The sequence below is a fragment of the Pelobates fuscus genome, chromosome 9 (assembly GCF_036172605.1).
Source record: "Pelobates fuscus isolate aPelFus1 chromosome 9, aPelFus1.pri, whole genome shotgun sequence".
NCBI lineage: Eukaryota > Metazoa > Chordata > Amphibia > Anura > Pelobatidae > Pelobates > Pelobates fuscus.
Genome location: NC_086325.1, coordinates 11734109 through 11759108, shown reverse-complemented (window position 1 = coordinate 11759108; position 25000 = coordinate 11734109). Strand labels below are relative to the sequence as shown.

The 25000-nt window shown below is 38.6% G+C and overlaps 2 protein-coding genes across 4 annotated transcripts; both read left to right on the top strand.

The window, feature by feature from the left end:
* Positions 1-1820: 1820 nt before the first annotated feature.
* Positions 1821-4087, top strand: LOC134573593 (cytochrome P450 2B1-like). The gene is made up of 5 exons (XM_063433378.1): positions 1821-2094; positions 2492-2668; positions 2755-2896; positions 3132-3355; positions 4082-4087. The coding sequence occupies exons 1-5, from the start codon at positions 1876-1878 to the stop codon at positions 4085-4087; spliced, it is 768 nt and encodes a 255-aa protein (XP_063289448.1). The 5' UTR covers positions 1821-1875.
* Positions 4088-13084: 8997 nt separating this feature from the next.
* On the top strand, positions 13085-24761 carry LOC134572285 (cytochrome P450 2B1-like). 3 transcript variants are annotated; one of them, XM_063431161.1, is made up of 9 exons: positions 13085-13328; positions 18040-18202; positions 18764-18913; positions 22527-22687; positions 23076-23252; positions 23339-23477; positions 23706-23893; positions 24241-24382; positions 24481-24761. In XM_063431161.1, the coding sequence occupies exons 1-9, from the start codon at positions 13149-13151 to the stop codon at positions 24669-24671; spliced, it is 1491 nt and encodes a 496-aa protein (XP_063287231.1). In that variant the 5' UTR covers positions 13085-13148; the 3' UTR covers positions 24672-24761. The 3 variants fall into 3 exon arrangements, with proteins under 3 accessions (XP_063287231.1, XP_063287230.1, XP_063287232.1); XM_063431160.1 differs by having other exon boundaries at positions 23076-23255; XM_063431162.1 differs by lacking the exons at positions 13085-13328; positions 18040-18202 and having other exon boundaries at positions 18742-18913; positions 23076-23255.
* Positions 24762-25000: the final 239 nt, after the last annotated feature.

Below are 25000 nucleotides of genomic sequence, written 5' to 3'. Positions count from 1 at the left end.
CTAAAGTGTATGCTTTCCTGTGGTCACCTAAAAAAGGGGCACCTGTAGTGGATGGGTGGGGTGCTCAGTCCAAAAAGAATTTGGATTCCAAATATACATAGAAAAATGGGGAATTGGGGCCACACCCAGAACATGCCTTTCTAAGTAATGGTAAAGACCAACAACCCTGGTTTGAACCCTGGTCAGTCAACTTTACCAGTAAGTATCCTTGAGCAAGACACTTAATGACATATATCCACCTACCTCAACTCCTGACAGATTGCAAGCTTGTAAATGCTAATATTATTAGTTATTAAAAAATATTTTTGTTGTAATAAATACTGCAAGTTTTCTAAGAAATGTCTATTTTAGAAGACAAGCATACTCAGAGCAGTTAAAAAATGATAAGTGAAACTGAACACTTGTCTGTAGAAAAAATGTTGGGAAGTTTGACAAATCTGTGTCACTTAAAAAAAATGGCATATATTTAAAAAATGACAGTTCAGGCCCAATAAAAGTAACAGATTTCGCACATTGCATCAATTTTTAAAGATTTTAGAAGAACAGAAATTGGAAGAAGACTATTTACTAATCACGTGTGATGTCACTAGTCTATATACCATAATTGAACACTCTAAAGGAATTGAGGCAACCACTTTCTTTTTAGAACAATCTAAAGAATTTTTAGATACACAAATTGATTTTATTATTAAGGGTATACAGATGATTCTAAATAATAACTTTTTCTGGTTTAATGGTGATTTTTATCTTCAGACTCAAGGTATTGCTATGGGGACCAGGTTTGCCCCAGTTATGCTAACCTTTTTATGTCTTATTGGGAACATCTGTGCTTTATTTTTATTTTTGTTTTAATAAAAGTACTTACCTTTTATCCATTTGCTAACCTGGTTCCTGACTTTTATAAGAGAGAAGACTTTAGACGTTTTCCAAGGGACCTATACATCCAAATCCACATCAGATTGATATACCTGCCTCTAAAGTTTAGAGCCAACTCAGAAAGGCTCTAAATATAGAGTTTTTCCAAGTTTTATAATATTGTATTTATATTGAGATGTATTACCCTATGATGTTTTTTATACCTACAGAACCTAGGGATCTCATTTTATACAAGGATATAATTCACCATGTGCACAATCACCATATCTCCTGGTGTTTTATCTTTGCATGTAAGTGTTATATAGTGACTGTACACTTTGGTGTTTTTTCTGTATGCTGCACTGGTTTTATATATGATATAAATAAATATAATATATTATATAATATATTATAATATCATATAAATATATATATAAATATTTTTGTCGTAATAAATACTGCAAGTTTTCTAAGAAATGTCTATTTTAGAAGACTAGCATACTCAGAGCAGTTAAAAAATGAGAAGTGAAACTAAACACTTGTCTGTAGAAAAAATGTTGGGAAGTTTGACAAATCTGTGTCACTTAAAAAAATGGCATATATTTAAAAAATGACAGTTCAGGCCCAATAAAAGTAACAGATTTCACACATTGCATCAAAAATCTGTGACTCTTTGATAAATCGATAACAAGTACATTAACGAATAAAGACCCAGACACTGAATGGGTACAAGGGTAAGGCTGAAACCTACTGGCTAAGAGGCACACTTAAAAACATATATATAGTACAGTGGTTTTAAACTGCAAAACCCCCCTGCTCTACCCTGGGAAGAGCGAGGGAATCAAATCCTTAGCCTTAGAAAGCAGCTATAAATAGTAAGGGCTATAGATCGATAGTCCTAAATAACAAACTGCCAGGAAAAATTGTAAAAAGGTATTATAACAACTGCTTTGGACCAAGTGGAAATACAAGTCCTAGAGAGAGCTCTCGATGTAGGCGTAATATAACTTGGAGGTAAAAATGTGTAAGGGTGAAAGAGTAAATGGTACCGGTATTAATTCCATCATTCTCATAATAGATACTCCGTTTGACCCAATCCATCTGCTGGGACAAGCCGTATCCAATGTCATCTGCTCTGTGGTCTTTGGAGAGAGATTTGACTACGAAGATGAGAATTTCAAAAGCCTTCTATCAAATATTAGAGAAATCTTTAGACTGATGAATTCGAGGGCCGGACAGGTGATATCTGTCACATTGGGGACATTGAAAAACAGGTTGCTGTTAGTGATATGCAAACGTTTAATCAAAAAGTAAAACAGATGACAATCAGTGATTTTAAAAAATATTGTGTGGGACTAATAGAATGTACCTTAAAAAAGTAATTCAAAGGAATTTACTTACTTGATTGCACAACCTTCCTTCTGTCATATCTTCCCAATATATTCTTCAGCAAATGCAAAAATAAAAGTTGGTAAGAAGTAAAAGTCAAACCAAACAAAATAAAGTAATAACGCTTTAAATAGCACTTCCACGCATAGCAGCTATTTCATTCAGTATTTGGCAGAATGCACTGCAAGCAGATTTTTATCCTTCTTCATTTTCTTCTTAGTTTGCATAATATGCAATTGTTTTACAGATCCTTCAAATATTCCCAAATGTGCTCAGACACATCCCTGGTCCACACCAGGGATTCTTTGCCAATTTTGACAAACTACGACAGTTTGTGAAGGACATGGTGCAATCTCATCGAGAGACGCTGCACACAAATTGCCCACGTGACTTCATAGACAGCTTCCTGATAAGGAGGGAGGAGGTAGTGTCATAAAATGCATGAATTGCACAAATCTAGGAATAATGAAGCTAGTAAATGCTTGACAAAAAGTTTGAACTGTGTTCCAGGAAAAAAATAATTGCAATACAGAATTTCATGAGGATAATTTATTGGGAACAATAAGAGATTTGTTCTTTGCTGGGACAGAGACTTCAAGCGTGACACTGCGATATGGATTCCTAATTCTTCTCAAGTATCCAGAGATACAAAGTATCATTATCAATTAATACCACTGCCTGTGATATGTATAAAAAAACACTCTGTTCATAGGATTAAGTGCTCATCAGCCCACACAGTTTTACCTTCACAGCCGGGATATATACAGTGGGAAAATCCACATTGAAAATAAATTAAATTGGTAAAACCTTACAAATGTAGGAATTATAAATAAGAATACTTTTAATTTTTATTTCATACTTGTGTTTCCTTTTGTATTTCAATTCAGAGAAGATCCACCGGGAGATTGACGATATAATAGGTCAAGATCGATGCCCATCAGTGGAAGACAGGAGTAAGATGCCGTATACTGATGCTGTAATACATGAAATTCAACGATTTGCTGACATTATCCCTCTTGTGCTGGCCCATGCAACCACCAAAGACATAACCTTCAAGGGATACGATATTCAGAAGGTCTTCAATATCAAATTGTTTTCATTAAAAAATCATGTAAACATTTTAAACATAGCTTGTATATACTGCTTTGTGTTTATATATAAATATACCAGATGCCAAATTACCAGAGTTTTGCACATGGGTCGCGTGCGTCTCAATCTCCTCTTCTGAGCGGGCCACGTGCACTGACTGAAATGAGCGGTTACGTGACCTGCCTGGTATTAGGAGCGCGGCTCGTGTCATGAGCGCACTCTTAAAGGGGTAGTGGGGGCCAAAAGTAGAATCAGGCTGCCATTTGCCTACGTAATTCCAGTATCCCCACACATGCACGTTTTGGGGGCGTAGGCATGACGTGGGCCAATCAAATGTTAGTTAAGGATATTTAAACTTCTCTAGCCCTATCCACTTTGCCCTATCGTGGTTTCTGTTTCAGTACCCCATAGTGCATTCCTTGATCTATTGTATTTATTTTGGTATTGACCTTGGCTTTGTATCTGACTCTGAGTTTATCTTCAACCTTTTCCTGACTTGTTTGCCCGTCTGACTGATTACCATGTACCTTATTGGCTATTTCCCATTTTTGCAGTCTCTCCGTTACCCTGACCTCAGCTCATCTCTGATTACGCTTTATCTCTGTCTGACGTTTAGTCCGGCCATTCTAAGGCCCGGTATGAGTTTTATCCTAGTCTTGTCCCTTACTATCCCAAACTCTGCGTGTTGGGGTAATACACCGTGACAATTTCAAAGACATGCTTTGAAGAGTTTTCCTCTTTTGCTCAGGTCTGAAGCAGTATATATATATATATATATATATATATATATATATATATATATATATATATATATATATATATAAAATAGAGATATCCCCTGCACTCACGCTTAAAGACAGTCCAATGCCGGGCGCACCACCAGAGCTCCAAATAATGTAGAAAAATATGAGGGAAGGCTGCTCTCCGGACTTTAAAACATCAAACTTTTATTTAGAAATAGTTAAAAACGACCAACGTTTCGGTGCCCGCTCGGGACCTTCCTCAGGGTCAAATAGAACAGCAGAACAATACAGTACAGTGTGACAGTGACGAATATATACTCAAATAATCAATTAGTTACTCACTCAGGTGTGTTTCCGTGCGTTCCCGCCATCACCCTGTGCTCTTCCGGGTGTGCGCGCGCATACATATGCGTCACTTCCCTTCAATTACGTATCTACGTATTGGTTTACCCGTCACCCTGGAAACCATATCAACAGAACGGCCTGTTTGTGAAAACGGGACCGTGATCCACAGGATGAAGGATACTACAAATATATTTACAAAAAAAAGTGCATCTAAGTGCTTATAATTAAAACGATGTATTGCCAGTGAAGGAGGATGTGCAAATCGATATCCATGTAATTAATGTTGATGACAAGAACAATGTGCATTAACCCCATAAGGGGTATGTGGGTAATTATATGTACACAAAGTGTATCATAAATAGAGTAGTGAAAACGCTACTATCTTCCTATTAAAAGTGCTAGTGACAAATATAAAGTGCTAATGACCTTACACAAAACTGTGCAAATCGTGCAAACAAAATGCAATACCCATGCATAAAGTAGCTTAAAGTGTAAAACAACTGTGTATACCAGTGCATTACAATAACTCCGACATGAAACTACATCTAATAAAAAATACCCAATGCTTTCTATCACTAATTAAAAAAATTAAAAAAAAATTTTTTTTCAATTAGAAATTCCTAGCCAGCTGTGAAACTTCATATAAACGAATGATAAGTGTTGTTTTCATTTAACCCCATAGGAGCCACTGTATTCAGTTGATGGATCCAAAAAGTCTCTTTTTGAAGGAGCATCTTTCCTCTATCTCCACCTCTTCGGGGGGGAGGAATGTGGTCTATACCCACAAACTTCAGTGATGCCAGTGGGTGCTTCTTTTCCAAAAAGTGCCGTGCAACCGGTTTATCTGATTGTCCATCCCTATAGGCTAACCTGATACTCGACCGATGTCCTCTGATCCTCTCACATAACTGTGTCTCCGTCTTGCCCACATAGTGGAGGCCGCATGGACATACCAGTTTGTATACAACAAACTGGGTTTTACAAGTAATGGTATGCTTAATATCGTAGGTCCTGTTCGTATGTGGGTGGTTGAATCTCTTAGCTGGAATCATGTGCCCACATGTCACACACCCAAGGCATCGCACACTCCCTCGTATGTTGTGTTTAACTGCACCTGAGTAGCTCTCCACTGGATCTGTACGAACCAGTATATCCTTGAGGCTTCTGTTCTTCTTGTAACAAATGAGTGGCCTCTCCTTAAAGATTTTTGGCAGGGTGTCGTCCGCTGAAATCATTTTCCAGTTGTCTTTGACAATGGCTGATACTTGGCTAGATGAATTGTGGAAGGTCATAGGGAAGACCAACCTCTGTTCACGTTTCTTGATTGGGAGCACCGGAGCCAAACGAGCTTTCAACAGTGCATCGTCCAACACATGAGCATCATATCCTCTTTCCAGAAACTTTTGGGTCACAACCCCAAGTTGTATCTCGGCCTTGTCTTTATCTGAATTGTTGCGGATCACCCTCTGGAATTGAGCTTTCGGGATTGATTTTATCAGGGCAGCAGGATGAGCACTCCTAGCATGTAACAGATTACGGTCCGTGGGCTTGGAGAATAATGTGTGTTGTATGCCATTACTGCCATACGAAATTTCAAGGTCCAAATATTGGACCCGGTCTCCACTGATGTTCGCTGTGAACTGTATAGGTAGCGGGAGAGAATTCAATTCATCAACCATAGTGACCGCTTCCTCATGTGTGCCCCGCCAAATGATCAGCAGATCGTCGATATAACGATAGTATCCAATGATTGAATGCTGGTATGGAATCAAGATATTGATGGTTTCATAAACGTACATGTACGCGTTGGCATACATGGGAGCCATCGCCGATCCCATCGATGTACCAGCCACCTGTAAGTACCACTGGTCCTCAAAGTTGTTGTAAAGGATAAGTGACAATAACTCCAACACAAATTCAATAGGCGGTCCTAGATAGGTGGAAGATCCATGTAATACTTGCCTCATAGCTTCAATGCCCCCTGTATGGGGGATCACCGTATATAGACTTTTCACGTCCATCGTTATAAAAATTGGAGCTGTATTGTTGAGGTTCAACTTCCTAATTCTATCCAGTAACGTTTGTGTGTCTTTGATACAAGTGTGGAGCTGTTCAACTGGCCCCTTAAAAATGAAGTCAAGCCATTGGGCTATCGGTTCCAGTATGCCGTCAATTGCCGAGACAATGGGCCGTCCAGGGGGTTTATTAGAATTTTTGTGTATCTTGGGGATACTATATATGACTGGAGTGCGAGGGAATGGTTTGTTAAAAAACCTGTATAGCTCCAGACTGATGAAGTCAGCCCTAAGGCCCATCTCTAATACATCTTCAATTTTCCTTTTAATCCCCAGAGTGGGATCACTTGCGAGGGGGCAGTACGTATTCACATCCTGGAGTTGTAGTTTCAAATCCTCCGCATAATCCACATAATTCATAACGACTATGCCCCCTCCCTTATCCGCCTGGCGGATAATGATCGAGTGGTCCTGCGCAAGATTTTTAAGCATCGAGCGTTCATGTTTAGAGATATTGTGTAACTTCCCCCTTGGATTCGAAAAGACCTCCTGTGCCATCTTAGATGTAGTCATCAGGAAAGTCTTAATGGATGCTCTGGTGGATTGAGGATCAAATGTAGATTTTATTCTAAATCTCTCAGATTTTGTGGGCATGTGGTGTGCTTCATCTTTATTACTGGTATGAAAAAATTCTTTAAGCCTCATGCTCCTGCCCATGGTAAACAGCTCGGTACTCCATTTAAAAGAGTTGGCATAGCTAATAGGAACAAACGTAAGTCCTTTGCTAAGGATACTGATTTCCTGGTTGCTGAGCTGTCTGTGGGAGAGGTTGAATACTGGGGTTACTTGCGGAGGGGAGGCCTTCCCCTTGTTGCTACCTCTGCCCTTACGTCCTCTCCTATTCCTGTAAGGTCTTTGCCTCTGACCCTGCTCCTGGTGACCGTGCCAGGGTCGGCCTGGTCTAAAAAAGGTGATGCTGCACTGGGCGTGTCGGTCTCTGACATAGATTCTCCAGAAGTTACATCGATTGTGGTAATCTTTGGACGAACTATCCTTTTGCGGAAGCGTCTGGGTCTAGGTGGACGGTCGCCTGAGAGCCACCGATAGACCCGATGGTCCTTGTAATCCTGCTGAACCATCTCAAACTTCTGTTTCTTGAATCTTACCAATTCATTCTTGTATTTTAGCAGCTCAATCTTAAGCTGTTGTTGTAGCTTTAAGCCCTCCGCAGACGCCAACATCACTGCTAATTCAGTCTCCATAGCAAGAATCTGTTGTTTCACTTCCACCAGGTCACTCTTGACATCCTTGATAGTAATGAGTATCAGGTCAAATGAGGCTTTATTCAATACATGGGTCCAATCCCTGCAGACTGTCACTTTATGTCTCCCAATAGAAGGTATGTTCAATAGCCTGAAACCGCGCGGAATCATCTTCGCTTTGAAGTAATCTGATAAAAACAAGCCATGTAGATCTAAATCCACGCTTTTCTTGTGCAGACGTAATAGCGTAAAGTAAACATCCCTCGTGGTATTTTGATTGGGTAATTCCTGGCTAGTCTGTTCCCATAAAATCTGGGCCGCCTCCTCCGGCGTAAATTGTAAGGTTTCAGCATTCATATTCTGTTTTCCAGCTAGCATTAAAAATTCATCCATCTCAGACAATAGACCAAAAACAGATGGTACTGTATGCAGACTGTATGAGAGCTAAACGTGCTCCAATTTTTGTTTAAAGTGCAATATGAATAGCACACGATGCTGGTGCACAAAGGGCAGAGAGGTAGAGCCCCACACTCCCTTGGAAATAATAGAAATTAGAGATATCCCCTGCACTCACGCTTAAAGACAGTCCAATGCCGGGCGCACCACCAGAGCTGCCAGTGAAGGAGGATGTGCAAATCGATATCCATGTAATTAATGTTGATGACAAGAACAATGTGCATTAACCTCATAAGGGGTATGTGGGTAATTATATGTACACAAAGTGTATCATAAATAGAGTAGTGAAAACGCTACTATCTTCGCTACATCCTCCTTCACTGGCAATACATCGTTTTAATTATAAGCACTTAGATGCACTTTTTTTTTTGTAAATATATTTGTAGTATCCTTCATCCTGTGGATCACGGTCCTGTTTTCACAAACAGGCCGTTCTGTTGATATGGTTTCCAGGGTGACGGGTAAACCAATACGTAGATACGTAATTGAAGGGAAGTGACGCATATGTATGCGCACGCACACCCGGAAGAGCACAGGGTGATGGCGGGAACGCACGGAAACACACCTGAGTGAGTAACTAATTGATTATTTGAGTATATATTCGTCACTGTCACACTGTACTGTATTGTTCTGCTGTTCTATTTGACCCTGAGGAAGGTCCCGAGCGGGGACCGAAACGTTGGTCGTTTTTAACTATTTCTAAATAAAAGTTTGATGTTTTAAAGTCCGGAGAGCAGCCTTCCCTCATATTTTTATATATATATATATATATATATATATATATATATATATATATATATATAGAGAGAGAGAGAGAGAGAGAGAGAGAGAGAGAGAGAGAGAGAGAGAGAGAAATCCTGGTTCCCCGCACTCAATTTGACCGGTCTTATTTCATGCCTCGGTGCAAAACTCCAGCCACTCCATATAATCCAAAAGGAGTGCACTAGAAGGGCAACATTCTGTGACCATAGCTGCACCTAACTGTGACTCCCTCATTCATAAACTAACGGATGATTTGCAACAATATAAAAGGGATTTAGTGAGGTTCAAAAGGGATAAGCTTGATAAGGTCCAGGCTGATTACTCCAAACACCGGGTGTATAAGTGGCTAACCGGGGAGAACACTAGATCCTATCAGAGACAATACAGACCTCGTATTAGAAAACCACTTGCCTCTACAGTTGATGTAATCTCAGGGGAGTCGGTCTCTGAATCTGAATTAAGTGATTCATCCAAGAAGCATCAATTGAATAAAAGTGACTCTAATATCACTTTTTTAGAACCCGGCTTGGGTCTAACCAGAGAACCTACAAACAGAGAAACGACTGCTATAGATCGTTCATTTCCAGTAGACACACCACTAGGAAGGGCCAGAAAGGGAAAAGGCACTGGTCACAGAGAGCGACCTCCGAGAAAATAACAGATAACCCGATTATCAATTTATCAACTAGAGTATTGACTAAAACGGATACTATGCTACTATCTAAAGGATTGTCATTTATCCCCACATCGGAGATCAATAAATTTGATTGGGAGATTGATCAATTTAAATTTATATGAAAACTCAGTTTAGCTGAATATTTTAAAACCCAACCCAACCTAGTGACACCTTGAGACTACGTAGCACATTTGACCCACCGTCGACTAGTGCATCTTTGAAGGTGTTCTCGCAGAATAGACAGTACTATACTATTAAGCAAAGAGAAGAAGGGACTGTCGAATATTTCCAGGGTGGAGAGAGAGGCTTTGAACAGCTTAGCTAATGATATGTCCATTTCAATACGCCCAGCGGACAAAGGGGGCGCTCCTGTGATTATGCAATATGAAGACTATAGAGCAGAGATTCTTAGACAACTATCAGATGAACGAGTGTATCAAATCACTGAACATGACATAATTTCAGTCGTATCATACAGAATACCTTACAACGTGGCCTTGAAGCAGGCTATTTGACTACTACAGAATATGAATACTTGTGGGAGACTAGTCCGAGGTGTCCTATCATATATACACTCCCTAAAGTGCATAAGAACTTGAGTAAGCCACCAGGACGCCCAATAGTCTCCGCTATCGGTGGTCTGTTAGAACCAATTGGTAAAGGGCTCAACTTGAAATTTAAAGCACCAGTAATGAGATTACCTACTTGTGTCAAAGACACCAAAGATGCAATTGAAAATCTGAAATCTATTATTTTACCTGAAGAGGGCATCATCTTAGCAGCTCTAGACATTTGTAGCCTCTATACGGTAATTCCACATGGTGAAGGGATACAGGCTATGAAAGAGGTCTTACAGCAGCATAGCGAAAAAATTACACCTCCTATTAAATATTTGATGGAACTTCTGGAACTATGTTTGAAACTCAACTATTTTAGATTTGAGTCAAATTTCTACGTACAACGAACTGGTACATCCATGGGGGCACCTATGGCCCCTATGCATGCTAACGCTTATATGTTCAAGTATGAGACAGAAAACATATTGCGAGTACATGGTCAACATATTTTAAGATATTTTCGTTTCATTGACGATATTTTGGTTATTTGGAGTGGAGGGCAACAAAAATTGCACCAGATGATTGAAAGACTTATTAATCTAGGGTCACCAATACGATTCACGTATCAATTTCATGTTGAACAGATAGACTTCCTAGATTTACGGATCTATATTGACAAGAAGAAATTGGGTTATACACTTCTCTCAAAACCTACTGATCGGAATATGATCTTACACGCTACGAGTTTTCATCCGCAGTGTCTGATTAATTCATTACCTGTGGCACAATTTGCCAGGGTAATGAGAAATAACTCGGATCCAAAGAAAGCTGAAGTACAGCTCCAGGACATGTCTAACAAGTTTAGTGAATGAGGATATTCCAAGTATTCCATACAGACAGCTCTGTCTAAGGCAGTGAAATCGAATACGGTTCAATCACCGATTATGGAGACCGTGAATAGATTTATCTTCCCTCAAGCACTACCAACTCAGTCTAAGGCTATGGCAGCAGTGATACGGGCTAACTGGGAGACTTTGAGAAAAGATCCTTCGCTCCCTATTCAATTTCAGCAACCCCCTGTTATGAGCTACAAGAGGGGTAAAAATCTGAGAGATTTTCTGGTACATACAGCCCAATATTCACAAATACAGGAGCAGTCACTTAATCAGAACCCAGGATGTTTCCGGTGTCCTAAATGCATGGCATGTAGTAATATGATGCCAGGGAAAGTGTTCCCTCACCCAAGAATGGGGAAAATCTATAAGATCTGCCATAAGATTACATGCACTATCATATATCTCTTAAGCCCACACTGAGAGGCCAATGCCCCACCACAACATTCAGTGGCAAACCTACCGTACGGGCCAAATCATCGGTAGAGCCTCTCATCGCCTCTTGGCAACTAGTTAGGTTCCCAAGTCACATATCTAGCTTAATTTTGACAAGATACTGGGTGTTATACAGTATCTCCCATTAACAAACTGTTTCTCTTTCAGGTATAATATTGATAAATATTAAAGCATTGGCTATGTAATAATAGTGGTAAACTATTAAACTTTTGCCCTCTTTTTACAGGCCAACCTTAACGTCGGTTTCCCTCACACCAAAACCAACTTATGCCACCGCTACTATAACTCGGCGTATTGTTCCCGACCACATATATTAAGGCTAAGCCTGTGGGAGAAGCCTGGAATTGTGGGAGGGGTTAGTTGACAAATATACAGGCCGTCCCTTCCTCTTTACTGTTACTGCCTGGTTCAGCACACCTGCTTCTTTTGTCAGACCATTGAATTTGGTGGGCCCTCTTTTTACAGGCCTGCCTGAACATCTGTTTCTCACACACCACAACCGACTTATGCCACCACTACTATAACTCGACATATTGTCCCCAACCACAAATTATATTATTATTATTATAGCACCAACATAGTATGCAGTGCTTATATACAATATTAAAAGTGGAAATATAACAATAGATGAGACACTTGCAAAATGTTACAGGAACTATAGGCTTATGGGGATCGTCCTCAAAATAGCTTAGTAAATATACAGTATACAGATTTTTAAAATAGTTTTCTCTCTACTGGTCTCTTCTCTTCTTGATCAGTGAATAAAATCGGCACACTGTAAGGATGCTGTGAATGATGCAAAATTAGCGATCGGCCGGTCTTGCGTCGTCTGGCGCTCCCCTATTAAGGTGCCCAATCAAAATAAAATATAGATTACTTAAATCCCTGCACTTCTTGTCCCAGACACCCAGCTGTGGTTCTTGCTTAGCCCAATAGTGCATTTGTGAGATTTCTGATTTTCTGATACTTACAATGACGTGATTATCAATTATTTTGTTCTCTGTACTTCTCAATCACGGCATGATGACCGTTTACTCTGAGGCAGCATTTTCCTCTCTATGTCCTGTCTGTATCTTGTATGTCTGCACTGTGTCTGTATCTGTGTATGACAAAAAGGCCTCATCACTAGATAATGACGTGATTATCAATTATATTGTTCTCTGTACTCCTTAATCATGGTTTGTTGACCGTTTACTCTGATTTGTCCTATACCTGGCCTTGGCTACCTCAATAACCATTCTTACGTTAAGCCTCTGTAACATCTGGCAATATGGATTATAGCACTGTCTGGTTTATATTAGAGTCTGTGTGTTTTGGGTCCCTTACATATACTGCAGCCTTCTCCACTCCGTGTCCTGTCTGTATGTTGTATGTCTGCACTGTGTCTGTATCTGTGTATGGCAAAAAGTCCTCATATTACAGATCCCTTCACTAGATAGGCTTAAATGTATAGACAGAAAAAATCATATTTCATGTATTTCTCTAAGCAACCAATAGGTGGGTGTCTCACTGCAGTTCTCACACAAAACATTTCTTTAAACAAGTAAAACTGCTTACAGCTGCCAAGTTTCAAGCGTTATCATACTGAGGACAACCCTGTTTAGGATCACGTGGAGGAAGAGAATTGCCTGAACATTTATTGTTGCTGCAATGGAGCTGGGACTCACAGGGACATTACTTCTCGTCTCCGTTATAACTCTCCTGTTTTACCTTGTGATATGGAGAGACAAAAAGAAACAAGGGAACCTGCCCCCGGGACCCACACCACTTCCCTTGTTGGGCAATATGCTGGATCTTAACCCAGGGGAAACTCCTCGCTCTTTGCTCCAGGTGGGTATCAGTCTGCAGCAAGAGTTGTCAATGCATGGAATAGCCTTCCAGTAGAAGTGGTAAAGACTAACAAACCAGGAGTGATAAAGTTTCAAAGTAGCTGCTGGGATTACGTGGGGTTAGATGAACAGATATGTTAATAAAGTGCAAAATAACTAGAAGGAATCTGTAAAGTAAATTCCTGGGTGTACGTACGTTTCGTAATCTCTCGTACTAGAAGTATTTAACCCCTTAAGGACCAAACTTCTGGAATAAAAGGGAATCATGACATGTCAGACATGTCATGTGTCCTTAAGGGGTTAAACACCTTGGTTTACCCCATGTTACAAATACAGTGTGCAAATGGTAATGTGCTATTTTAACACACTATTTATAATATGGGTATGTCAAATATTTCCATGTATATTGTTTTTCACTATCACAGTACAAGATAATGCATCTTGGACGTAAAAACCCAAAGGGCAGAGTACAGAATATTTCATAGAGTCCTAACCTCAACATCTGAGGAAAGGGATTTAGGGGTGATTATTTCTGATGACTTAAAGGTAGGCAGACAATGTAATAGAGCAGCAGGAAATGCTAGCAGAATGCTTGGTTGTATAGGGAGAGGTATTTGCAGTTGAAAGAGGGAAATGCTCATGCCATTGTACAGAACACTTCCTCCAGACTGATAATAATACTTTGGAGAGAGTTCAAAGAAGGGCTTTTTGTTGCAGATTAAAACTTACCAGGAAAGGTTAAAGTATCTTAACATGTATAGCTTGGAGGAAAGACGAGACAGGGGGAATATGATAGAAACATTTAAATACATAAAGGGAATCAACACAGTAAAGGAGGAGACCATATTTAAAAGAAGAAAAACTACCACAACTAGAGGACATAGTCTTAAATTAGAGGGACAAAGGTTTAAAAATAATATCAGGAAGTATTACTTTACTGAGAGGGTAGTGGATGCATGGAATAGCCTCCCAGCTGAAGTGGTAGAGGTTAACACAGTAAAGGAGTTTAAGCATGCGTGGGATAAGCATAAGGCTATCCTAACTATAAGATAAGGCCAGGGACTAATGAAAGTATTTAGAAAATTGGGCAGACTAGATGGGCCGAATGGTTCTTATCTGCCGTCACATTCTATGTTTCTATGTAACCTAATTGCATTCTATGAAGAAGTAAGTAGAAGTATAGATCAGGGTGTTGCAGTGGATGTGATCTACTTGGATTTTGCCAAGGCATTTGATATGGTTCCTTACAATAGGTTAGTCTTCAAAGTAAAATAAATTGTTCTAGATGAATATCTTTGTTCGTGGGTAGAACATTGACTTAAGGATAGAGTACAACGAGTTGTCATTAATGGTACATTTTCAGGCTGGACAAAAGTGGTAAGTGGTGTCCCTCAGGGTTCTGTTTTGGGACTGCTTCTATTTAACATATTTATAAATTATCTTGAAATAGGCATTGAAAGCCATGTATCAGTGTTTGCAGATGACACAAAACTTTGTAAGTAATAAAATGTGGGACTGGGCACTAAAATGGCAGATTAAATTTAACATAGAGAAATGCAAAGTTATGCACTTCAGGGTTAAGAATGCACAAGCAACTTACACCCTAAATAGTAGTGAATTAGGGATAACCACACACAAGAAGGATTTGGGAATTGTTATAGACAACAAATTAGACAGCAATATGCAATGTCAATCTGCAGTTGCTAAGGCCAGTAAGGTTTTGTGATGTATAAATAGGGGCATAAATTCTCGGGATGAAAATATCATTTTGCCTCTTTATAAATCGTTGGTAAGACCACACCTTGAATATGCTGTGCAATTTTGGGCACCTGTTCTAAAGAAAGATATCATAGCACTAGAAAACGTGCAGAGATGAGCTACAAAATTAATAAAAGGAATGGAGCATTTTGGTTACGAAGAAAGGTTACAAAATTTAAATCTGGAAAAATGGCGCCTGAGAGGGGATATGATAACATTATACAAATATATTCTGGGCCAGTACAAACCTTTATCTGGAAATCTATTCATAAACAGGGCTATACATAGGACACGAGGTCACACATTTAGGCTGGAAGAAAAGAGATTTCATCTAAGGCAAAGAAAGGTTTTTTTTACAGTAAGCGCAATAAGGATATGGAATTCTCTACCTGAAAAGGTGGTTTTGTCAGAGTCACTACAGGTGTTTAAACAGCCACTGGATAAATACTTGCAAAAACATAACATACAGGGATATAATTTATAATTAGTGGGGTAATAGCTGCTTGATCCAAGGAGACATCTGACTGCTATTTTGGGGTCAAGAAGGAATTTTTCCCCAGCTTTTTTCCTAGTGAAAAATGGAAGCACTTCAGATTGGGTTTTTTGCCTTCTTTTGGATCAACAGCAAAAAGATATTTGAGGAAGGCTGAACTTGATGGACGCAAGTCTCTTTTCAGCTATGTAATTATGTAACTATGTAACCATGTAACTAATGATACATTTATAAAATATATATTTTGGAACAGCAATGTCCTACTTGTACTTACAGACATATCATTTGCAAAAAAGCATGTAAACACTGGTGTTTTTAAACTCAGGACAACATTTTGAATCTATTTAGCAGTTTTTTTCATTCGGTTTTGTAGATGAGTAAAAGATTTTTCAAGTAAAGGCCAAAAAACATGTTTTTTCATTTTTTCACCATATTTCATTATTTTTTTTTTAAAGTAAATTATATGACATGATTCAAATAATGGTATGTAAAGAAAGCAATATATAATTTGTATGTTAAAACTGTTCTGGTCCTTAACGTACAACATGGCCAAAACATTCTGGTCCTGAAGGGGTTAAAAATAAATATTTATTTTTTTACCTCTACTAATGTTTTCCTTTTATTGGTCACTTTTCACTTGATTTGGGAATAAAATCATTAATTCAGTTACTGCCCCCTAACTATCAATCACTTTCCCCCCATCAATCATTTGTTTTTAGTGTCACGCATGGAACCCTAAACCACAAATCCAACAAACATGCTTGTCTGTGCGCAAGTCGCTTGTTTCATGAGTCTACAGTTGTGCTAAAAAGTTTGCATACCTTGGCAGAAATGGTGAAATTGTAGCATTGATTTTAAAAATATGACTGATCATGAAAAAAAATATTTTATTGAAGAATAGTGATCAAATAAAGCCATTTACTATCACATAGTTGTTTGGCTCTTTTTAAAATCATAATAATAACAGAAATCACCCAAAGGGCCCTGATCAAAAGTTTACATACCCTTGAAAGTTTGGCCTTGTTACAGACACACAAGGTGACACACCAAGGATAAAATGGCAATTAAATGTTAATTTCCCACACCTGTCGCTTTTTAAATAGCAATTAGTTTCTGTGTAAATAGTCACATGAGTTTGTTAGCTCTCAAATGGATGCACTGAGCAGGCTAGATACTGAGCCATAGGGAGCAGAAAAGAATTGTCAAAAGACCTGCATAACAAGGTAATGGAACTTTGTAAAGATAATAAAGGATATAAAAAGCTTTGAAAATGCCAGTCAGTACTTTTCAATCACTTATTGAGAAGTGGACAATTCAGAGATCTCTTGAAACCAAGCCAAGGTCAGGTAGACCAAGAAAGATTTCAGCACAACCACCAGAAGAATTGTTTGGGATACAAAGAAAAACCCACAAATAACCTCATGAGAAATACAGGATGCTCTGGAAAAAGAAGGTGTGGTTGTTTCAAGGAGCACAATATGACTATACAAATATGAGCTGCATGGTCAAGTTGCCAGAAAGAAGCCTTTACTACACCAATGCCAAACAAGCTACAATATGCCCATCAACACCTTGAAGCATGGTGGTGGCTCTGCTGTTTGGGGCGGGGGTGTGAGCTCTAAAGGCACGGGGAATCTTGTGAAAATGAAATGGCAATATGAATGCAACATGTTATCAGAGAATACTGGCAGACAATTTGCATTCTTCTGCACGAAGGCTGCACATGGGGCACTCTTGGACATTCCAGCATGACAATGACCCTAAGCCTGTGGCCATCACAGTCTACTGACCTTAATATCATCGAGCCACTCTGGGGAGATCTAAAATGAGCGGTTCATGCAAGACGACCACAGACTTTGCAGGAACTGGAGGCATTTTGGCCAAGACTAATGGGCAGCTATAACACTTGCAAGAATTAGGGGCCTCATAGACAACTATTAGAAAAAAATGTATGCTGTCATTGATGCTAAAATGGGCAATACACAGTATTAAGAAATAGGGGTATGCAGACTTTTGAACAGGGGCCATTTTCTTTTTTTCTTTTTCTTTGTTGCCATGTTTTTAAAACATTTTATTGTGCCATTCTGTTATAACTTATAGTTGAATATGAATCCCATAAGAAATTAAAGAAATGTGTTTTGCCTGCTCACTCATGCTTTCTTTAACCCCTTAAGGACACATGACATGTCTGACATGTAATTTTTCCCTTTTATTCCAGAAGTTTGGTCCTTAAGGGGTTAAAAATGGTGCATAGATTACCATTTCTCCAAGGGTATGCAAGCTTTTAAACACAACTGTATACGGAAGTTTGTAAACTAGGAATATATCACCTCACATCTATTTATTTGGAATTAATTTAGAAATGTACTAGTTTTGGTTTTATACAAAGACAATTTGTTTTACTTTTGCTTTCAGAACCTTAAATAATACAACTCAGACCTGAATGTGCTTTTCTCCACAGTTGAGTGAGAAGTACGGACCTGTGTATACACTCCATATGGTTGGTCAGCCTGTCGTAGTAATCATCGGATGCGAGACTGTTAAAGAAGCTCTGGAAGAGAACGGCGATGCATTAAGCGACAGGGGGAGAATAGACGTGATTAATATTCTGTTTAAGGAAAGTGGTAAGAATCAAAAATAGCATTTACCTGTAAATCATGTTTGGCAGAAAAATTAAAACAAAAAATTAAAAACTATATCAAGGTGATATAAAAATATAAAATAGTACTCGTTAATTACCGTGGAAGGATGTGCGATGGAGGCAATTTACATTTACGATTATCAATAGATTATTATTATTATTATTATTAGATATTTCAGTTATTAAAGACTCAATGGCACTCATGGCATTCTAATAGGGCGGTACCTTGTAGCATATATTTACAGTCTATAGGAATATATGCATCTCTAATGGAAGTGTTATGTACTTACATAGTTATATAGGCTGAAAAGAAGACTTCAGTCCATCAAGTTCTGCCTTTCACAATTCTGTATTACTGTTCGTGATACAAAAGAAGGAGAAAATCCCAGCTTGAAGTGATTTACAATTTTGCTACAAATTGGAAAAAAATCCATAGTGATTCCAAAATGGCGGTCACATTTCTTCTTGGCTCAACAAACTAATTTTTCTATCTCAATTTAGATTTTTCAAGCTAAACTGGAGATGTCTTTAATTATGATTGCAGGAATTATAATGACAAATGGAGAGACATGGAAGTCAATGCGTCGATTCTCTCTCATGACTTTGAGGAATTTTGGAATGGGGAAGAGGAGTATTGAGGAGAGAATTCAAGAGGAGGCTCAACTGCTTGCAGAAGAATTTAGAAAGTGCAAAGGTTGGTGACAACATTAAATGATCACTATAGTGTCAGGAAAACAAAGCGGTTTTCTTGACACTATAGTGCCCTGAGGGTGCCCCCACCCTCAGGGTCCCCCTGCCTTGGCGCTGAAGGGGTAAAAACCCCTTTGTCCACTTACCTTAATCCAGCGCCGGGCTTCCTTGGCGCTTGTGATCTCTCCTCCCCGTCTGACGTCAACTACCCCGTCCGACGTCACTAGAGCTGAATGCGAATGCGCGGCAACTGCCGAATGCACATTCAAAGTGTCCATAGGAAAGCATTTCTCAATGCTTTGCTATGGATGCTCTGCGCTATGGAGGTGAAATTCACCTCCATCATCGCAGATGCGCCTCTAGTGGCTGTCTGAAAGACAGCCACTAGAGGCTGAATTAACCCCAAATATAAACATAGCATTTTCTCTGAAACTGTTATGTTTACATGTGAAGGGTTAAAACCTCATTGACCTGGCACCCAGACCACTTCATTGAGCTGAAGTGGTCTGGGTGACTATAGTGTCCTTTTAAACAAATAATAATAATTGAATAGTATCTAGCAGTTTTTTTTAGTTGAATTCTGCTATACAAATCATAATGCTTCACTATTTTCCAAAGACAGACTGGTGTTGTGGAATGAAATACTGTAAGTGGATTAATGTTCTTGCAGCCTCTTGCTTCTCTTGTAGAACCCGTCTTGGAGAAGCAACAAAACTCATCATACAGGCACATATTTTGAATAGATATATTTGCTAACATGATAGTTACATTAACTGTGTATATTTAATTGAAGCTGACCAGCCACATGTTTTGTGTGTTGCAGAGACTCTTTAGATGTAAATGTGGTATTTATATGTTGCATAAAATTAAATGTAGGAATGCACACCTCCTTATCCTGTAACTGAACACGAACACCATTCATTGTTATAAGCTCTGCCCGTTACAGAGAGGAGGAGAATGTGGGATACGTATCAGAGTATTCTGAAAAGTGACATTCTGACATTATTTTCATATTATAGTGTGCCTCATATATCACCTGGTTAGAGGAGAGGTAGCATCACTGAAGAAAAATAGGGAAACCCTAATTTGAAAAAAGGAGAATTTTGAGCAAACCCAGAATGTGCATTTCTCAGTATTGGTGCATAGAGACCAAACATATATAACAATACAGATTAAAATACAGATTAAAGAACAGCGCACACACATAAAAAATACAGTTTCATATTTTACAAGGTTACTTAAAATCACCTATCTTAGCAAAACATATGAGAATTCAGTTCCACTGTATGGCTAATCTCACCAATACGTCACAGTACCCCAATGTCGGTGGGTCCTACACTAATTTTAACATGGGAGATTTACTTGCTAACTGCAATACTTACTGCTAGAATTGTTACCAAAGACTCTACTAATCTTATGCTTTCCTGTGGTCACCTCCAAATGGGCACCTATAGTGGATGGGTTGGCTGCTTAGTTCAAAAGGAATCTGGTCTGTATTCCAACTATACATTAAAAAAGAGAATTTGTGGATCACCCAGAACATGCCTTTATAAGTAGTTGTGCTGCCGTTAAGACCAAAACCCCTGGTTTGAACCCTGAAACGCCTCATTAGCAAGTGTCCTTGGGCAAGGAACCTAATGATATATACCCACCTACTTCAACTCCTGATAGAATGTAAGCTTCTTTTCTGTGAAATATGTTAAATGCTATATAAATGCTCATATTATTATTTATTAAAGTAATGGTTCCCAATATAATAAATTCTGCAAGTTTTCTCAGAAATGTCTATTTCAGAAGGTTAGCATTTTCAGAGCAGTTATAAAATAAAAAGTGAAACGGAACATTTCTGTAGTATAAAATGTTGGAAAGCTTTAGAAATCTGTTGTGATACTCAAAAAAATGGCATTTATTGAAAAATGAATGTTCAAGCCCACAGAAAAGCAACAGATGAAAAAGAAAAGTCAACAGATTTCACACATTGTACCAAAAATCTGTGACACTTTGATAAATCGAAGAAAAACAGACCTGGTGGGTCTGAAAGGAGCAGGGCGCCCCCTAGTGAATATATACATATAAAACTTAGCTTTTAATATAAACTATAGTAAAATACTCAAAATAAAGAAAACAAACAAGGATATTAAAAATAATAAATAAATGAATATGGAGAGATAGGGTCATTGCTCATAGATGGGATATAGATATATCTTGAAGATGTCTTATAATAAGAGCTAACATAGTCTTCAAATAGAAAGATATCCCAGTTTAGTGCTTAAATTGTTGCTACAACCTTCTAGTAGCTTTTTAGAAGTGTTCCCATCTATAATAATTGATGGTAAATCACATTACCTGTAGATCCCCTAATAAAGACTTGAAAGGTCTTAAAAAGTAGCAAAGGTAACAAATGTTACACAGCAGGGAAAAAGTGATTAGCGAGCATCCTGTTAGGATACTATTAAATAGCTACAAAGTAGAGTTGGTACAGAGTAAGGAGTTAACTGATACAGAATAAAATGTATAAGTGAAGACCCATAAATAGAGATACTGCAGCTGTCTATAGCAAGAGAAACCTTTAGCTAAGGTGTGGGTACGAGGTGAAAGAAGGGTAAGGATTTAATAAAAACCTCCAAGCCAAACCATCCCTAATAACCCAAAAGAAACCCCTCAACAAAGCAAGGCACCCACTAGCTAAATCTCCAAAAGCAAAGTGCTGACTAACTGACTATCTGCTGTAGAAACGGCTGGAGCACGAGCTCCTATCTATCCTCACTGCCTGTTGCCTGACACGTGTTTCGGCGCTACTGAACGCGCCTTCTTCCGAGGCTATACAGGTGTCCTCTGACACCAGTGGTTTCTTTATAACTCCCTTGAACCAATGAGTAAAGGGGGCGTGTGTTCGTAAGTTCGCGCCAAACGACCGGACTCTGAACAAACCACGCCCCCCACTGACGTGTCGTCATGTAATTGGTGAATGCAAATTCGTATGTAAAGGCTTTTAACCCTAAGTGTGCCTTTGTGTGATGGCTGCTTAAAGCAGAAGAATAATTGATGCACACGGCAAATCAGTTAAAGGGGTACCAAAGCATTGATCTACTGTATTATGTAGGGGTGACTGTGATCACAGAATAAACCCCATTGATGTTGGTGAGCATGGTAAAAAAAAACTTTGATAAATCGATAACAAGTCCATTACCAACAACAAAAAAAACAAGATCTGAATGGTTACAAGGGTAAGGCTAAAAACTACTGGCTAAGAGGTGCAAGTGAAAACACACACACACATATATATATATATATATATATATATATATATATATATATATATATATATAGTGTTTACAGTCTGCAAAACCCACCGCTCTACCCTGGGAAGAGCGAGGGAAACAAATCCTTAGCCTTAGAAAACAGCTATAAATAGTAAGGGCTATAGATCGATAGTCCTAAATAACAAACTGCCAGGAAAAATAGTAAAAAGGTATAAGAACAACTGCTTTGGACCAAGTGGAAGTACAAATCCTAGAGAGAGCTCTCGATGTAGGTGTAATATGACCTGGAGGTAAAAATGTGTAAGGGTGAAAGAGTAAATGGTATTGGTATTAATTCCATCATTCTCATAATAGATACTCCGTTTGACCCAGTCCATCTGCTGGGACAAGCTGTGTCCAATGTAATCTGCTCTGTGGTCTTTGGAGAGAGATTTGACTACGAAGATGAGAATTTCAAAACCCTTCTATCAAATATTAGAGAAATCTTCAGATTGATGAATTCGAAGATTGGACAGGTGATATCTGTCACACTGGGGACATTGGAGAAAATGTTGTTGTTTTCTTGTTAGGGATATGCAAATGTTTCAGCAAAAAGTAAAACAAATGATAACCAGCGCCTTTCACAGATAAGTAAAGCATTTACCTTAAAAAATTAAAATAAAAAGGTATTTACTTAGCGTATTGCAACCTCCCTTATGTCATATCTTCCCAATATATTCTTCAACAAATGCAAAAATAAAATGAAGTAAAAAAACAAACAAACAAAACAATGTAATAGAGCTTTAAATAGCACTTCCACACATAGCAGCTATTTCATTCAGTATTTAGTAGAAGGCACTGCAAACAGATTTTTTTTCTTCTTTATTTTCTTCTTAGTTTACAATATATGCAATTCTGTTACAGTTCCTTAACATATGCCCAAATGTGATCAGACACATCCCTGGTCCACACCAGAGACTGTTTGACAATTTTGACAAACTACGACAGTTTGTGAAGGACATGGTGCAATCTCATCGAGAGACACTGGACACAAACTGCCCACGTGACTTCATAGACAGCTTCCTGATAAGGATGGAGGAGGTAGTATCATAAAATGCATGAATAATGCTAATCTAGGAATAATGAAACAAGTAGATGTTTAACAAAAAGTTTGAATTATTTCCCAGGAAAATAATCACAATACAGAATTTCATGAGGAGAATTTACTGGGAACAATTAGAGATTTGTTCTTTGCTGGGACAGAGACTTCAAGCGTGACTCTGCAATATGCATTCCTAATTCTTCTCAAGTATCCAGAGATACAAGGTACCATAACCATTAATACCACTGCCTGTGATATCACTTTGTTTGTGGAACTGAGTGCTCATCAGCCCACACAATGTTACCTTCATAGCCGGGACATACACAGTGGAAAAATCCACATTGGAAATAAATTAAATTGGTAAAATCTTACAAAGTTTAAGTAGGAGTTATAAGAAAAAAACACTTTAATCTTTAATTCATACTCTTGTTTCCTTTTGTATTTCAATTCAGAGAAAATCCACCGGGAGATTGATGATATAATAGGTCTAGATCGATGCCCATCAGTGGAAGACAGGAGTAAGATGCCGTATACTGATGCTGTAATTCATGAAATTCAACGATTTGCTGACATTGTTCCTCTTGGGCTTGTCCATGCAACCACCAAAGACATAACCTTCAAGGGATACGATATTCAGAAGGTTCAGTCTTCAATATCAAATTGTTTTCATAAAAGTAACATGTAAAATTTTATTCATAGCTGGTATATTTAGCTATTTATAAAAACACTTTATGTCTATGTCAGAAAGAACCCATGAATTGTTTGTCACCACTGATACACTGCAGGACATAAATACGTTCCCTTTCTATGACCTTTAAACCAAGTCAATTGAAATAGGGCAGTGAGCCTGATGAGGGATCGACACATAAACATGTTAAATTGTGCTATATACTATGACTGAATGTCTGCTCTTAAAGATTTGGTTTTAAATTTGATGCTTTGGCGCAGAAAAGAAAAAACACTGAAAATTTATTTTAATTATTTTAGGGCACTTTGGTTTTGCTAGTTCTGACCTCAGTTCTAAAGGATCCCAAATACTTTAAAAACCCTCTACAATTCGACCCTGGTCATTTTCTGGACGAGAATGGCTGCTTTAAGAAGAATGATGCCTTCATACCATTTTCAGCAGGTGATAACATTAATATTCAGTTTTATAGAATTTTAGAGAGAGTTTCACCAGTGACTAACAAGTCTTTCTCCTTAATATTGCACTCTCTCTGTCTTCAGGTAAACGTGCGTGTGTTGGGGAGGGTTTGGCCCGCATGGAGCTTTTCCTCTTTTTCACAACCATCTTGCAAAATTTCATCCTTAAACCAACAGTGAATAAAGAAGACATTGAAATCACTCCTGAGCCAAACACTAATGGTACAAGACCTTGTGCTTACCAAATGTATGCTGTCCCTCGTTCTGAATCCTAAAGGACATTCTCATTCTCAGTATATCCTTAGCTAGACACCACAGCCCCTCCTAACTAATTTTACTGTGTCCATGTAAAGAAAAACAAAGAACAGTGACGATTGTTACTATGTCATATAAACGTAGCAGAGTTATACGTTAACATACTCACCCTTGGCACTCCTAAGCGTGGGCACAATGTGCACTAAGCAACCCCCCCCCCCCCCCTCCTGCCCTGGATAACTTAGAGAAGCAGAGATCGTGACTTGCTACCGATACAAGGAGGGAGGCCACCCCCAACAGGGACATCCATGACCCACAGAAGTGACAACCCATACGCACCCTGGGGACA